The sequence below is a fragment of the Excalfactoria chinensis genome, chromosome 16 (assembly GCF_039878825.1).
Source record: "Excalfactoria chinensis isolate bCotChi1 chromosome 16, bCotChi1.hap2, whole genome shotgun sequence".
Classification (NCBI taxonomy): domain Eukaryota; kingdom Metazoa; phylum Chordata; class Aves; order Galliformes; family Phasianidae; genus Excalfactoria; species Excalfactoria chinensis.
Window position 1 is genome coordinate 7,486,991 of NC_092840.1, and position 16,936 is coordinate 7,503,926.

At 49.6% G+C, this 16,936-nt stretch overlaps 2 protein-coding genes across 7 annotated transcripts in view; one reads left to right on the top strand and one right to left on the bottom strand.

Annotated features, from left to right (window-relative positions):
* The window catches only part of DNAH10 (dynein axonemal heavy chain 10), a 49,923-nt gene extending 48,768 nt beyond the window's left edge, over nt 1-1,155 (top strand). The window contains exons 77-78 of the mRNA XM_072351373.1: nt 421-566; nt 823-1,155. Coding sequence (XP_072207474.1) covers nt 421-566; nt 823-969 — 293 coding nt within the window. The 3' untranslated portion in view covers nt 970-1,155. The remainder of the gene's footprint in view (nt 1-420; nt 567-822) is intronic.
* A 126-nt stretch (nt 1,156-1,281) lies between these two features.
* On the bottom strand, nt 1,282-12,427 carry CCDC92 (coiled-coil domain containing 92). 6 transcript variants are annotated; one of them, XM_072350666.1, is made up of 5 exons: nt 12,253-12,427; nt 6,230-6,374; nt 5,916-5,957; nt 3,340-4,076; nt 1,282-2,124 (listed from the first exon to the last, which is right to left on the bottom strand). In XM_072350666.1, the coding sequence occupies exons 2-5, from the start codon at nt 6,357-6,359 to the stop codon at nt 2,107-2,109; spliced, it is 927 nt and encodes a 308-aa protein (XP_072206767.1). In that variant the 5' UTR covers nt 6,360-6,374; nt 12,253-12,427; the 3' UTR covers nt 1,282-2,106. The 6 variants fall into 6 exon arrangements, with proteins under 6 accessions (XP_072206767.1, XP_072206768.1, XP_072206764.1 ...); XM_072350667.1 differs by lacking the exon at nt 12,253-12,427 and adding an exon at nt 11,882-11,976; XM_072350663.1 differs by having other exon boundaries at nt 1,282-4,076; nt 6,230-6,378; nt 12,253-12,424.
* Nucleotides 12,428-16,936: the final 4,509 nt, after the last annotated feature.

Below are 16,936 nucleotides of genomic sequence, written 5' to 3' on the forward strand. Positions count from 1 at the left end.
TGACTGGCTAAAACAGAGCTGCTGTCCCCCTCCATTTCCAACACAGCTTTCAGTTAGTTAATAACGAGTCACTTTCTTCTCTGTATTTACTAACATTCAAACATCCACCTTCTGTCAGTGATGTAACCAGCAGAGTGACAACGCTTGCTCAGAACTGGGCTATTACACAAGCAAATAACTGGAAGGCAGCATCCACTGTAGGGAAGAAAACAGCAAGAAAATCAGTATTTAGTCCACACGCTGTTTATCATACAGAATGCAGCTCAGCCACTTTCAATTGGAAATTGCTTTAAAGCTACAGCTTGCAGCTGTGTTAAAAGAACAAACTGCAGACAAGTTTCACTCCTCCCCGCAGATGCAGTTTGAAAGGATCTGAGTTTTGTCACTGCTATCTAAGATGCTGCGTTTCTGCCTTTACAGGCTGCTTTGTTTCTGGCCTGTTTCTGGAAGGGGCAGACTGGGACACAGAGAACGGCTGCCTAACAAAAAGCAAGCCCGGAGTGCTGGTGGTGGAGTTACCCATCCTGAAGATAATTCCCATTGAAGCACACAGGCTCAAACTCCAGGTACTTTTTTCCTCTGGGTACATTTGCTTATTAACTCCCTCCTATTCCTAAATGTCAGTAGCTGCTAGTCCTTTTGCTCTTAACACAAGCAGCACTATTATTGCCACTAGCACATAAGCTGCGCAGCATTAAGTTCCTCCTCACTCCTCAGAGTGAATTGCTGAAGACAACCATCTCTTATAGAGACCCCTGTTGCTTCCACTTTCACGCAGTGCTTTGAGCACTACTCAGTGTCCTCCTTCCCTCCACTCCTTAGAACACCCTCCGGACACCGGTGTACACCACCTCGCAGAGAAGGAACGCGATGGGTGTTGGCCTTGTTTTTGAAGCTGATCTTTACACCACAAAGCACATTTCCCACTGGGTGCTTCAAGGCGTGTGTCTCACTTTGAATGCAGACTGACGGTCTGAAGTGAGGCGCTACATTGTCCTCACAGCATCCCCTGCTTAGAGAGGGAAAAAAGGAAGAGGCAAAGAGACTGAGCCCCCAGGTGTGGGCAGCATCCCCTCAGGTACAGCTGGCTTCCAGCAGCACGTTAACTGTGAGCTACTGGCATCAATAAACACATCTAAAAATGAAGAGTTTTGCATCATTTGTATTTCCTCTTAGAAACACTTTCAAGCTGGTATATGTGTGTGTGGAAAAAGTATATACATACATATAGGAAGGACATAATAAGTAAGTCTCACAGACACAAAGACTGAAGTTTGGCTGTACGGTTGTAAGAAATGTTTTTAATTGCCCAAAGCATCACTTCTGCTGGGTTTGGAAGCGATGCCTCCCACCAGCCTTGAACAAGAGGCAGGGTAGTTCACTCATACAATAGCCATAAAAATATGGCAACGACCACCAAAGAAATCCCCAAACCAAAAACACTGCTGGTAAATGCAATACACTTTGAACTCCAGGATAACAGACTTTCCTTAGCCGATCATCTCTCAGGAAGAGCTTTTCCCCATCCTCCCCCCATTCATGAAACAAACCCTAGCACACAACTGGCAAGGCACAATGCTGACAAGCATTTCTTGGGCTTCTCAAACTAGGAAGTGCCTGAGCTGTGAGGGCACACAGGGACAGGACACAGGAGCCTTCGGGTCAGTGGACATTCAGATCCTCTCTGACTGGGACCAACCCTGCAGTAAGTTCTCATGCTGCACAGGGGAATTAGCAGCACCACAGGTAGGAAAGAACAGCTTTTTTTCATCCTGTCAGTGCCTTTTTGGGAGGGGGAGAAAGCTGACAAGTAGTTATCCAAGGCTCCAGAGGGAAACACACCGACACAGCTGCAGAAAAAAAGCTGGAGGGGCAGACTACAGCTGGCAAGGGGAAGGAAAGAGGGCAGGCAGGGATCCTTCAGCTTTTACAAAGGTTACGTGTTCGAAATTCTTGAAGGCACATCATAAGCTTAGCAGCATTTGGGAGCTGTTTTTTCTTGCCGGTCCTACTCAGAGGCTGCAGACAAGAGTGAAGCAGAGGCAAGCTGGAGGTGCTGATCAGAATGTAAGGAAAACTCCTTTCCAAAACTTACACACACAGCTCTCAGTATGCCTTTCTTTCCTAGAAAAAAAGAACAAAAAGAGGGAACAGAAATCAAGTAGCCTAACAACAGATGCAGGGTCTACCTGTTGCTAACTGGACGGGGGAATCAGGACAAGTACAAGGCAAGTGCATCCCAACTGACTAGGATAAAAATCAAGGATGCCAGGTTCTCCTCCTGTAACAAGCGGGTAAGTCAGTTACATTTAAAACTGAGCACACACGTTTCAGAGGGACTCTGAGCTGCTCAGCTATTAGCAGTCAGAGCTGCCCGCCGATACCCTGAATAAGTCAGTCTCATCATTTCAAGGAAAAAAACCAACAACAACATTTACAAAAAAGTGCAGGTCAGAGCATTAAGAACCCTAAGAACCCTTCTCATATGGACAGTCAGGTACATTTTCTCCCTGAAAAAAAGGAGCTCTCAGCCAGTATGGAAGGTGCCACAAGTGCAGTGCACTGACTGACTAGTGTGAAATGAAGCCACTCAGTTTAGAAATACAAACAAAAACGACGTGTTCGTACTCTGAGAGGACCATTAACCATTGAAGACGGTCATTTTCCACCTTTCTTCCTCATTTTTTGCTTAAAGCCACAAACCAAAGTATTTGGGGCTAACCAATGCTTACTGGGACTCTCAGGACTTTGAAACTATCAACACAGTTCACAACTGATGGCCTTTGAAGGAAAAAAGTCCTTAGTTAGTTTTGAAGTGTATGTACAGCCGCATGGATTCCCAGTGCTACCATGAGGAAGGCTTTGTCATGAAAGTCAATGTTTGTGTATGAAGTAAGTGCTACATACACAGTGAAGACAAAAGAACCATTGCTATTTCAAATGCTAACAGCCAATACGTATTGCTGCAGGTTTATAGGTAAGTTTGTTTTCACTAATATTATTAATAACACAGCCTGCAGCATGTGCCTTTGTCCACACGTGTAGATACAATAAATGGAGCAGTGCTCAGAAGCAAGCAGTCAGGTACCCCTGATTTGGCCACAGCATTTAGTAGTTATATACCTTGCCATATGAACACAGTCCTAGTAGGTTTCAATAGAGGAGGATAATCTATTAATGATGTATCTGGAAGAAGTTTGGCATGCATGGGGCATCAAAAGAAACTTTACTGCAGGTGCTATTTATCCTATAGGATCACAGTGCATAAACAGCAACAGAAAAGGGCAACAGTGATTGGACTCAAACAGTTCTGTCTGTCCCTGAGTGCTTTCTGACCACCTTGCTTCCATTGACCTGATCCACCGCCAGCGTTTCAACCTCTGGCTGAGGCTGGGAGGGCGCGACGTGGTGGATGCGATGCGCCACTCCAACGTGAGCCTTGTGAGGTTTCTCTCGGGCCGGGCTCTGCGATTCACCCGATGCTCGGTCTGAAGCAATGGGTGGAATAACCAGCGGCCTCTCCTTAATAAGATGGACCTCTGATGTTTCTCTGGCCAGCAGGAAAGGAGTGGGATCAGGCATGGCATCCACATGCTCTCTTAACAGCAGCTTCCGACTATCGGATCCTATTCTGTAGGCCTCTTCAAACTCCGGGTTGAGTGGTGTTGACAAACTCTTCTTCATTCTGCGCCGTGGAGTCTCGGGCAGTTTATCTTTGGGAGGGGCTGGCTTATAGCCGGACAACACTGGACTGCCTGAAGGGGTCCCCTCTGAAGTCCCACTTGAACTCATCAGCTTCTTCTTAGTAGCGTGCAGTTGAGAAGTTAAATAAGCAATAGTGCTTGCTCTCTGCTCTAGTTCACTCGACAGCATATTGAGCTTATGGCTTTTCATTTTTAACTCTTCCAAATACTTCTTTTCTCTTTCCTTAATAGTGTTTTCCAGCACCATTATCATTGCATTCTTTTGTTCAAGTTCTTTCAATAATTCATTGTTTTCAGCCTCTTTGACTTTCAGCTGAGCTTCAAGATCTTCACACTTTTTTTTGAGTTCATCACTTCTTGAACTAATGTTTCCTAGAACAGGAAAAGCAGAAGCATTTCAAAGTTACTGACAGCCACTAAGAATAATGCTGCAGCAGGGTTCCTTTTGGCATTCCAAAGCCACAGGAAGAGCCCAGAGACCAACTTCTGCCAATACTGTAGCAATTACTTCATCTTCAGAAGCAGCAGGATGGCTTTTACAGGAAAAGGTGAAGAGTTTGTGCCACTCACCATATTAAAAGATGCTTCATGCATTGAGGAGAACGGGGATTACAGAAATCAGAACTTGCTCCAAATTGGAGCTATTTTGCAAATTCTCTGACCATTAAGAGGAACTTCTCCCCCAACAAACACCAGGTGGCTGGTGAGCACGATGGAACAGCTGGCTCAGCTTACCACCAGAGGCTCAAGCTTTAGCTTTGGCCATTCACAGTCGGCTGAAGCCTGTGGCTCTGTAGGCAGAGGGGTTCTCTCTGGGGCTGAGATGTCTGAGCCTGCCTGCCTTCTCTTCACAAGATGCTGCGCACCGCTCAAGCCAGGGGATCTCGCACTGGTGGGGGCTTGTCCTCAGGGACAGGCTGACCCCACACCATGCAGTGATGTCTCTACTCATTACAGCTGGGCACTTTCCCAGCTGCTCAGAAGAGAACTGCAGCCTTCATTTCCCCAAATACAAGCACTCGAGTCACAGGACTCTCAATTATAAGTTGTTCCATGTTGTTCATAGTGGACAACAGTGAACATCACTATTAAACCACCTACTTTGAAAATCCTCTGATGAAAAGCATCTGAGCAGCACTGCAGTATTATGGAACAATGCTGAACCCATGCAGTTCCTCACTTGCTTTGCTCAATATTCATGTTCTCTCTTACATGATACAGACTGTCCTGCACTAGCCCAGATTCAGGAGGTGACTCCCATGGAGCATTTAATTAATTCCTCTGCTTCACTTGTTGATAACATAATGCAGCTGAACTGACTAGCAGCTATGCCAGCTAACCTTTAATTAAACAGCCTCACTCCTGCTGCTAAAATTCATGTTTCCTGCTCCCATAAAGCCTGTTGGGAACTGACTGTCTATTAAAAGAAAGCAGTCAGTGGTTCTACACTCTATTCCTGGATCTCTCAGACATCTCCTGTGTGACCTTGCTAAACTTATTGTCAAGGTTTTATGGTTTTTGTTATCAGTATTCCAAACTGTAACACTGTGTAGTGCACCGGGAGTTAAAGAGTTAATGCTCCAGTTTGTGGATCATGGATAGTTCCAGGAATGCCTGTCTCAGAAGAGAAGCACAACAACAATAACACACCCCAGAGGACTCTGGGTTTCCATTCAGAGGGAAAGATGAAACTGTCCACATGTCTCAGGATGTCACCTCTTGCCCTTTCTGCTCATGTGTGGTGTGTGTGCTCCACAGCCATCACACCTTCAGCAACAGAATAAGGCCTTCAGTTTCTGGATGCTCGCTCTCATTTTACTTGCTTTATTAGCTTCAATTCCAATTATATTATATTGTGTTATCTTGCATTCTGGTATCTTAGTAAATTAACTTTCCTCCTCAGATCGGTGCCACTGTTTTGTTTTTGGGCCCTTCCTCCCTTTCCTGGGCTGTTGGGTCCATGTGTCCCCTCGCCCCATTAGCCACAGAACCAGGCCTAACCAGCCTGTAAACCACTGGCATTTATTACATTTACTTCATTGATAACAATGACTCTGGAAAGGAGAAAACTACTCTTACACCGTTTGAATTTATAGTCAGCAATATCCCACATGCAAAGTATTCTCACCTACTTGTAACAGAGGAAGTAAAATGTTAAAAAACGAGGCAGTTTAACATGAACATTAAAGAAAAATGCTGCGTGTTCCTTACCTGACAGGTCAGAACTCTTCACAGTCAGCTCGTAGGTCAGGTCTGGGGGGAAGAAATAGTTACTTTGTTTTTAGAACAAGCATATAAAATAATGGAGATGCGCTGCACGTTGTCAAATCTTCAGCAACCAGAACAAGAAGGTAACAGGAGTTTATTTTTTTAATCATTAAGCAAAGATTTCTCTTTATTTCACACCTGTTATGCCCTGAGATACACAAACCCAAAGCACACACTGTGATGGGCTGCCCAGCAGTTTCCCCATCCTTGTGAGACGAGGCAAACCCTGACCCAGCACCAGCGCCCTCCCCAGGTACCTGTGCAGTGCTGCTGCAGGCGCCGGATCTCGGCGTGCAGGCCCTTCAGGGTGCTGGCATGTTCTCTCTGCAGAAACAGGAGGTTCTTCTGGGCGCTGTGCAGCTGGTTCTCCAGGTTTGAAGTTGCCATCCTGGCATGCAGTGACTGTCTGTGAGCAGAGGTAGAACTGTATCAGCGACTTCACTTGCAGATACGTGCATATAAAGATCCTCACTATGCAGCCAGGTCCAACAGAATTCATCAGCTGAATTATACTATTAATGAATTGATACCATGCAAGTGCCACACAAGTAAAAGGTTTTCCTGCTTCATGCTATTTCAATTAGAAGTACTCTCATTTCAGACATAGCCTAATTTAACTCTAGGCCAGAAGAGCTTAGGGAACTCATTTCTTTGGAGTTAACACATTTAGAGGATTAACTTCAGACAAAGTCACTAATCCTGTTAGAAGATAAAAGTCAGGTTCTGAGAAATGGGCCATAATGCCTCTGTCTTGCTGGGGGTTTCTGTTTACCTCCAGGGATACAGGAATTAGTGACATCCCTGGACAATAACAGGGAAGAAAGGACTGAATTGCACCGTCACTACAGAGAAATACAGAACAAGGAATCCTTAATGCAGCTGAGTGCGGCCGTGCACACTGAGCTGGGAATAGAGCTCTCTGGCTGCTGCCGCCTGCTATTGCATTTCCTCAGCTGTGCACTGGTGCACTCCCTGTGCCACTTGAACCTGGCATCCCACACAGGCCTCGGTGACGCTGTGAGTAAGACAGGGGACAAGCAGAAGAGTAAACAAGCAGATTTTTGTTTGTCAGGTTATGAGGACAAAGCAAACTTCCCAGCAGTGGGCTTTTCTCCCAGAATAGCCATAGAACGAGGCCTTCAGCTGCACCAGGCTCAAATAAAGACAGAAATGTTAGAAGGATGATGCTGAGAGCATCATTGAAGACCCCTGCACTGCTGTGTTACTGCTGCTCCTGCTAAGGCAGCAACAGCTTTAAGTCCACCCTACCCACATACTGCTATGTAAAATGCTTTCCGTTGTGCTCTTTTTGGTATGAAGTTTCACGACACAAATTTGATTCTACACATCTAAAATAAATAGTACACGTAGCCCGAGAAAGCAACACGCTGCTGCCACTCATACGGGTAACACGGCCCTGCTTTACATGTACATCTCTCATTGCGAAAGGAACTTTTGTATCAAGATTTACAGCCCTGATCAAACATCTGAGAATACAAATGTGTGCACACAGCCTTCCAGCCCCATGGAAGTGAGGGTGACAGCAGGACGGAACCAGCAGCACAGAACCAGCAGCACAGCGCATCCCAGCAGCACAGCGCATCCCAGCAGCACGGAGCCGAGACAGCACAGAACAGCAAGGCTCAGAGGGACTTTATCAGATGTGTTTTCTGATAAACACTGTGAGCTGTGGCAGCACTAAGGAACCAAACAGAAACCTCTACTACCACAGAGGTACCAGAGCCAGGTTTAGTGTCTGTAATTATCACCTCGATGGACGACAACAAACAAAAATGAGAAGTATTTACAACTCCTGAAACATACCCGTATTTTTAACCCAGTCTCTAATGTGAGAAGAGGCAAAACAGACTGTGACTGTTCATCATTGATTTTTCCATTTTGGTTCCTTGCATTTTAAGGATCACACCAGGATTACTTGGTCTGAAGAACAATAATCAGAGGCCGGTTAGCTTTATAGGCTAAGGCAGAGGATAAAAATGATCAGCACCAGAGCATCATTTCCCCTGCAGCACTGGTAAGTTAATCAGGGAGCGCAATTACACCGATCCTCTATGATGAGTTTCAGCTGCCTTCCCCAAGGCTGCCTGCAGCCACTGCACAGGTTGTGTGGAAGGGGAATGGCCCTGGTACAGTCGGTACAGTCGGTACAGTCACACCTGTGTACACAGCAATACAGCTCTGCTATTCACAGACTATTTACCATAAGAACAGAGAAGGGGGAAGTATGTTGCAGAGACAGTCATTCTACAAAGACACTCCTGTTAGAATTTCAGTCACACCAATAATAGTACGCCACTATATTCACTTGGTAGGGGCTACACAAAATTAGCCCCGGATCTGGATGAAGTGGATTCCAAATGAATCTGACAACTGGGTGAACACAATATGAACACATTTTAGATTGTTTTTTCCTCCCTCATTGGTGCAATAGGAATTTCCTTCTAAGCTGAGCTGCAGCAGCACTCACACCTGCAGTCTGAACAGCTCTCACACACCAGTGGATGACATGCATTTTCCCCACCTCTTATCTTTCCCCCATAGGAACTTTTTTAGCCAGTACCTAACAAGAGAGCGAGCCAGACTAACACAGCAGCTACTGAGAAGATGCTTATCTTCCTGGGATGGCATCACATCCCCTGTGATAACAGCCAAACGGACACGGGATGACTGGAAACGTGGGCAGGATGCACAGTAAAGCAGGCCAGCAGCCGGCTGACCCAGGAGGGAGCAGCCCTCCCAGCACGGCCGTACCCAGCACACCCAGAGCAGCAGCTCCACAGGTGGGACACTGCTGGTGCTCCCTCCAGGAAACACCGAGCTAAGAGGGATTTGTATAACGCAGTTTCAAGATTGCAATAAAGTCCTATCTCCTGCTCTTCCAAACCATAACGAATGTGCATTGGCTACAATCAAGAAGTGAAAGATGAGGAGTAAAAGTGCCAAGTCCTCAGCAGCCCAGATGAGCAAACTTCACCCTCACCATGGAAATCAGTGGGACAGGTTTCAAAGCAACCAACTGCTGGCTGGATTTCATCAGACAGATTAAGCCAGTGCTGGAAAGAAAGCGGTGACTGCATCCACCACAGAGCAGCAATGTCACCATGGTTTTTCCTCCTTCCTCTCCAGCGCTTCTCTCTTTATTTCACATTTCCAATGTTCTTATACAAAAAACACTGTGTGGTGCAGAACTACCACACTGAGCCACCATCCCTGCCTGACAAAGTGCAGCTAGGGATGCACATGTCATTGGATAAAGATGACAAAGCATTTAAAGGGGCAGTGCAGTGTCTGACACCACAGCATCACACAGCTCTCCCCTTCCAAAGTGAGGCCAGCACCAAAACCTGCTTCCCAAGCTTTATCTGCATGGTGTGCTGCATTCCTCATTTCCCAACGTCACAGACATCACAAAACGCTGCTAGGTAGAGCTGCAGATGTAGATCTAGAGACAGCTCAGATTAAGCCCATGAACAAGAGATTCCAATGCACAACTTCATCACGTGCTCATCACAAACAACAGCATTCCAACAGACAACTCTTGCTCAGGAGCTGGGCGGGCTGTGGGCCTTTTCTGATCACAGCTACTCGGATGGAGTTCCAAAGACATCAATGAAGTGAGTGTTATTTTCAGGCTGTGTGTCAGGTGCTGGTGCACAAGGTCAGAGCACACCTACAACCCACTGCAAGGGAAGATCCAGGAGATGCTCATCTACGGTTTTAGACACAGCTGAAAGGAATCCACTGGAACAAAGCCCAGCTGACTGTAGTTATTACAGACACCTCCTTGGTATCCACTACACAAAACGGACAGGGTGACTATCATGTGGGAAGCCACCTCAGCTCCCCACCAGCAGATATGGGCAGGCTGTGATCTTCCTCTCCACTGACAGCCAGCCATCGCTCCCTTGGAATGTGACAAAAGCTGCCCGAATGCTTTCTGTATGCTGTACAAAATACAGCCTCAAGAAGCAATCAAGGACAGAAGTTCTCTTGGAAGACCCTTATATTGACAGTCTCTGTTTTAATGGCTGTCATGGAACTGACCAAACATCCCTAAACGTAGCTTTAATGACAAAATGCCAACCAACAGACACTGAGCTGTTCTTTGCTTAGGTCAGCTCTCCCATCTCCAGACACTTATGCCGTCCCAATAGTGTTTGTTCAGCTTATTTCAAAGGACATCCTGAAGGAAACCACGCAGTCTGACTGTGGAGTCAGCTCCAGCTTTGCTATCCTGTGCAGACATTCACTTTACCCCCCCAGAGCCAACTCAATACCATTGTTTTCCTACTGATGCAGCCCCAGCAGTGCACAGCCCCATCTCCTCCTATTACACAAGTTATGGTCCCCCCTCACTCAGTGCTCTGTGCATCCAAAGGAGCCCCTCTAACCATGCAGTGCTTAGCCAGGCTCTCAGACCATTCACCCGCCCATAGCCCTGCCCTCAGCATGCACTGCCATGCACAGCACGGCTCGGTGCTGCCTCAGCCTCCAGCTGAGCACCGCATAAGCCACAGAACAGGCTGCACAACACAAGGATGCAATAGGCTGAAAAACCACGCAGAGCTCCATCACATTTTCATGAGGAGCAGGAAGCAATTGAGCATGTGTGGGAAGCGTGCACACCTTTATCAGCAAGGAGCCCTGCCACTGATGACACAACTCGCATCTTCTTCCCACACAGATGGACGCTTCCAGCAGCAAACCAAGGAACTGTTCCCATTCATTTTATCACTCCCTTTAACACCACCAGGAGAAACGAGCTGGCAAAACATCACCAAAGCTATTCACTGATCACACGGATCCTGACCAGCACCCAGTGCAGTGCAGCACTCAGGGTAGGCTGTAGCCAGGCCCCGTGCTGCCCACCCTCACAGCTCACTGCAGCACACCGCCACCCATGGCAGCACCGCACATTGAGGCACACAACCTGCTCTCTGTGCTGCTCGGTTTTGCAGCAGCTCCGGCACACGCAGCGTTTCACTGCGTACTGCAGCACAGCACCACCAGCAAGGCCTCACGGGGCACAGCCACACGCCTCGTGCCACTGCCTTTTCCAACACCACAGTCCTTCAGCCTTCCCTTCCTGCTTGTTTTATAAACCACAGCAGCAGGGAAATGATCATCAGTGCGTGTGTCCGGTCAGAGCACACCTACCCCTTCAAACACAGCAGCACACTGACCCAGACATTGATCATCCAGTGAACTGCAGCTCATCAAACCCCCACCCCGTTAGCTGCTATCGCTTGTGAGCCAAAGCATTGGTAAGCATCGCGTCATACAAATGAAGCTATCAGTTCCGAGCACAAAGGCAGTGCCATTCTCACATTCCTTTCTTCTTTCTTACTCTGAGAAATGAGGTGAGACTGGAACTCGAACAAAAGCACGAATTACGTAAGTGTTCCCTTTACCTTTTAGCACGGCAAGGCACGGCCAAGCTCAAGGATACACAAACAATCCTTCAATCTTTTGCTATGTTGGAGCAGTTTCTTAACCCAGGCAGAAGTTCTGGGAGCCCGACAGTACTGGGAGGAAAGCTCCGAACAAGAGCATTGCAACTGCGTATCTCCTACCGCACCGCTTGTAGCATTCAGGACATATTTTGTTGCCAATTACGTTCTGGAATAGCAGCGCAGGGAGTTTCTATTCTCAGCTCCAGAGACCTTCGTCTTTTCTTAAGGGAACGGGGGGAACTTTGCAGACACACGGAGCGCGGGGAGGGCGGAAAGCAAACGGCGACGCAGCAGCTGCGCTAACAGCACGTTTCCTATTGAAGCAGCCGACACCGCGCCGTGCCCGGGACTCGAAGCCGCCGCACGCAGCTGTGGGCACGAGGCGAGCAAACGGCCCCGGCCGAGCCTCGCTCCCAACAAAGCCGACGGGATTACCTCCGCCTACGGGCGAGTTACACGGCAAAACCGGAGCCGGGTTCGCAGCCGCATCCGATCCGTCCGCACCGCCCCGCACGGCGCAGACACCCGGCGCGCCCCGCCGTCCCTGCAATGCAGATCGGCCCGGCACAGCGCCGCCCGGCCCCGCCCCCCCGCAACCACCGGCCGCAGGTTCTGCTCGGCAGCACGGCCACGGCCGGCGGAACGGCACGGCACGGCACGGTACCACAGCACGGCACAACACAGCACGGCACGGTACCACGGCACGGTACCACGGCACAGCACGGCACGGCCCGGCCGGCTCAGCAGGCAACAGGGCCCTGGCAGAGCCGCCGCCCTTCTTCTCCGTCCGCGGCGCCCCTGCTCACCTGCTCTCGGCCTTCCGAGGGTCGCTCTGCCCGCCTCTACCCGCTCATCGCCTCCCGAGCCCCGCGGGGCCGCCGCTCACCCACCGGCCGCGGGGACACGGGGGCGGCGGCGCAGGCGCAGGTGCGGTTGCGGCAGCCCGTCCCGTCGCTATGGCAACGGGGGGGTCAGCGCCGCCGCCGGCCGTTGCCGTGGCCACGCCCACTCCGGGAGGGCGCGCTCCCGCCCCGCGAGCTGGGAGCGGGATGCGCGTGCACCGCGTGCACCGGTGGGGGCGCGTCTGCGGGGGGCGGCGCGCGTGCGCGAGGATGCACGGGCGGCACGTGCACTTGCGCGTGCACACGCACGCCGTCTGCAGGTTCGGAGCGCCTCCCGAGAGCTCGGGCGCGCGCGTTTTCCCGCAAGTCCCGCTCCGTGAGCGCGGCTGCAGCAGGAGCACGGCGCGAGCGAGGCTGGGATCCGCGCTCCGCGTGCAGCTGTGCTGGTGCATCTCCGCGCTGCGCTGCAGGAACACGAGCAGCTGGGCTGAGCTGCGTGAGCCCCGCCTTGCGCACTGCACGGCCGGGAGGCGCTCATAGGATTTGCAGCGGTCCCTACCAGCACCGATTCTGTGCTGGGCTGCGCGAGGGACGGCAATGCTGTGCTCTCTAGCGGGGCGCTGTGAGCGTCAGTGCTTGCTTTCAGCTTTTAGCATCTGCTCCAACAGATCCGCCTGGCCGCGCTCTGGAAGGAACAAGCTGCTCCCTGCAGCCGCGGGTGGCCAGAAGGGCTTTGCATCCTCGACATCGCGCATTGACCAGAAAGCTGAGTGCACGCTGCCCTCATCCATTAAATGTGCAAGTGAATTGACCTGCTGCTCAGCTGCAAAGCGCTGCCCTGTGGCTGGGAGGAGGCAGCAGCCCTTTGCAGGGTCAGCTCCTTATCTCCAACCACGCGTCTGGACGATCCCTTATTTTTCAGCACTAACTCATGGGGTGGATGTCAGCCAGAACGGTGACTGTCCATTTCCTAACAATGCAAAGCACTTCCCACCTTTCAATTATATCATGGGCCTTTCCCGGGAGCCTGGGCTCTCCTTTGTGAGTCTCCCTCACAAAGGCACAGAGCCCGAACTCTGGGTCAATAACAGAAGACCAAGTGGGTTTTTTTTCTAGGGCAAAAGAAGGCCTGTGATACCTGCATTTTGTACTTAAAGCATTTGCAACAACAGCAACAGAAACCTATCGGCAGTCACAGACAGATGTGTGTATGCATGCCCAGGCTCTGCCCATTGTGTTCTATTGAAGATCACCAGCATAAAGAGCAGTGACCTCTGTGTTCAGGGAGCACAGTATGGACACGAGCTGCTGGATGTGCTGCAGCTGTTACCACGCAGTAACTCTCACTGCATGCACACACACACAAGCTGTGATTGCTGCCTTTCTGGTCAGTGATGGAGCAGATTCTCAGTGGGAGATGCACCCTTGGGCCAAAGAATTGTTAAATCAGCATCAAGAAACCTCCTGCAATGGGACTTGACAGCTGTACGGCGCTAGGCTGAGGCTGTGTTTGCTCTGGAGTATTTGCCTGGCTTACACAGAGCTCTTTTTCTTCTCTCTGAGTAATTTCCCATCATTGCTACCACATGGGTTCATTTCCATGGCAGAGGAAGGGAAGAGGCACTGGAGCTGTCAATAGCTGAATCAGTACCAGAGCTGGGGCTGATGTTCTTCTCCCCATGGGGTACAAGCAGGCAGACAGTGCAAAATCCTGCCTGCACCTGAGTGAATTCAAGCACAGAAGAGCTGCAAAACTACTGCAGGGAGTCCAGAAAGTCCTCCCCCAATGACACTCTGTGTACTGTAACCCTATTGGGTGCTCGGCACCCCTTTGAGTCACCCATGGCTCCATGCGCAGTCCCACAACCAGCTCAGGGTCATGGAATCATAGCATCTTCGAGGCTGGAAAAGACCTCTAAGATCCTCCAGCCCAGCCCACCCCCACCGTGCCCACTGAGCACATCCCTCAGTGCCACATCCCCATGGTTCCCGACCACCTGTGCCAGTGCCAGTGCACACCCTGCAGAGCTTTAGACTGTGTTGGACAAAGCAAGGCAGGAACACAGCATTCATTTTGTAGATGGGAGATTGAAGGCGTGGAAGTATTAAATAAGCTGCCAGAGCACACTGGGAAGCTGAGCTGCACTGCCGGAGGGCTTGCCTCACATTTTGAGAGAAACGATCTCTATTCCCATGCAACAGAACAGGCTTACTGCTATCTAGGGAAGTACAGATGCCTATAATCTGCTTTGCAAAGAAAAAGGGTTTAAACAATCAGAATACAGCACCAGGATCTGAGCTTGCACTGTGAATGTAACACACACGCTAGCCTAGAGGTGCAGCATCCTGCCTCTACCCAGCTCAGTGCTCTTCTATCTCCAGGTGAGAAAAAACAAACAGGTTTTGTTTTCACTCCCCTGGCAGTGGCTGGTGCTGACCTGCAAACTGGTGTCATCTGTGGCTTTTCTTCTTCTTTTTTTCCCCCCTTTTTCCTAGGCTGTAAAATAATAAGGCCTGTTCCCCAGTTAGTTTTGCTCCTTGCACCTTGGAGGATCTGTGCTTGCTGTTGAGCAGCACTGCATGTTTGGGAGCTGTAAAGATGTCTGTGGTTTTATTGCTAGACTTTTACAAACCTCGGGTTTGTGTTTTTATGATGATGACTGCTGCGAGGACATGTACAAAATACAGTGTTTCAATTTGGTGTTTCACTGCACTCATCTTCCTCTTGAAGTTGCAGGGAGTTGGGAATCACTGGCAAAACACACCAGGTTGGCCCAGACCTCCTTCACCTCAAGTCCTACCTTTGCCAAGCTGGAGAGACACAGGCTGCGTTCATTGATTAAACTGACATGGGTTCAAGGTAGTGCAAAGCTGAGTCAGAACAAAGCAGGGCATGCTGTGGTGTTCACAGCCCCCTCTTACCTTAGACTAATGGTAGTACTGAGACACAGGGATGCACTGGCACTTGGCTGCTGTTGAGCTGCGTCAACTCTCTCATTACCAGTCAGGGGAACTCTAAAACCTCATCGGTCTGCCTTGAAGTTACAGGCTTGTTTCCATTAGCTTGCTGAGAAGATCAGAAAGGCTCATGGGAACCTGCAGACACAAAACCCGTGGTCAGTTTTGGCTCTCATCTTTTTATCGTGTTCGATTTCAAAGGAGCTCAAAGAACCTGGCAACCATTAAGGAGTTGGTAATACAGCTGTAAATTACATGGCAGCGTCCTGAAAAGAGCCAGTTTTCAGCATTTGGAAAGAAGAAAGTTGAACTGCATTTACTGAATAAGCTGTGGCAAACACTCAGCCCTTCCGATCGATGGGATGAGGACGGGAACAGCTTAGGTTAGGATATTTTTAGATGCTGGGAGTAATCCTGTATTATTTATTATCAGAGATGGTTTGGTCCAGCCACTGATAATGACAGTGCTGTAGTCACTGAGTCTCTGTCTTAAATAAAGTATTCATGGATGCCATTAAAACTCTGTTGCTCATGTCCTCAGCAGATTTTGCAGTGATGAACTCTGAGATAATGGTGGAATGAAAGGCTGCATGAGCAGGAGGCGGGAGTCACTGGGGGCCTAGAATGCTGCTTTGCCTTGGCCCTACTGCTGATCTGTGCCCTTTTGTGAGGCAGAACCCTTCTCTCTGCACATCTCCTGGCTCGGACTGATGCTGTGCAAGACTCTGGTGCTTGGAATAGTAGCCTGAGATGTTGATAGAGGCTTCTTGGCAACAGAGGGACAGCAGCAGCAGATAATCAGCAGCCTGAGGTCACTGGGTTGCATGAACACAAAGCTGCTCCATCAGACACAAACCCCTTCTCTGGGCCTGCTGAAGGCAGAGCTGTCCCTGCTTTAGGATCCTCCATGGGTCTCCATGCATGGCTGGGGCGTGGGCAGAGCTGGGCTTTAGCGAATGGTTCTGAATAAAACTAGGAGAGATAGAAAGCTTTGTGTTTTGTTATGTGTTTTCCCATACAGGGTACGGTGGTTTGGCATCTGCCAAGTGAACAGATTAAGAACAGATGGGGAAAGATGTGAAACCCCATTGATCTCTAAGGGATTATTTCAGAAACACAGAACACGAGCACATGCTGCTCTCTTGTCCTTTCTGCAGACTGCCCCAAATGTGCTTCATGCTGGTGGAGAGCTCCTCTGCCCCTGCACCTCAGGCAGCTCCAATCTCCTGCCCCTCTCTGCTCTGCCCCTTCCAGCCCCCACCACCTTATGCCTCACTCAGGCTGTACTGGGGGAACTGCTTATGGAGAAGGGCTGCACACAGTACACACAGCCTAAAGACTCCCTGACACTCCTCCTTTGCCTGTGCTGCAAGCAGCCAGCTTAGCTCCAATTCGCGGTTGCATTATTGTCCATCTGTAAAACAAGTCAGGTTGCAAACTCCACATAACACATCCCTACCCAACGCTGTCCCTAGGCAGGGTATCACCACATGCATTTCTTATTTGCAGCCAGCAGAGGACACTTGCTTTCTTTGCAAAAAGCTTGCCCTGCGTTTGGATGGGAGAAGGCAAAATAAGGAACATTCAGAACTTGGCCACGTGTGGGCACTGGAATAGCAAGAGATGGGCCTGACTTTCTGGCCCCAGGGCCTAGTGGTGCCTTGGCCTGTCACAAGAAGCTTGAGATGTG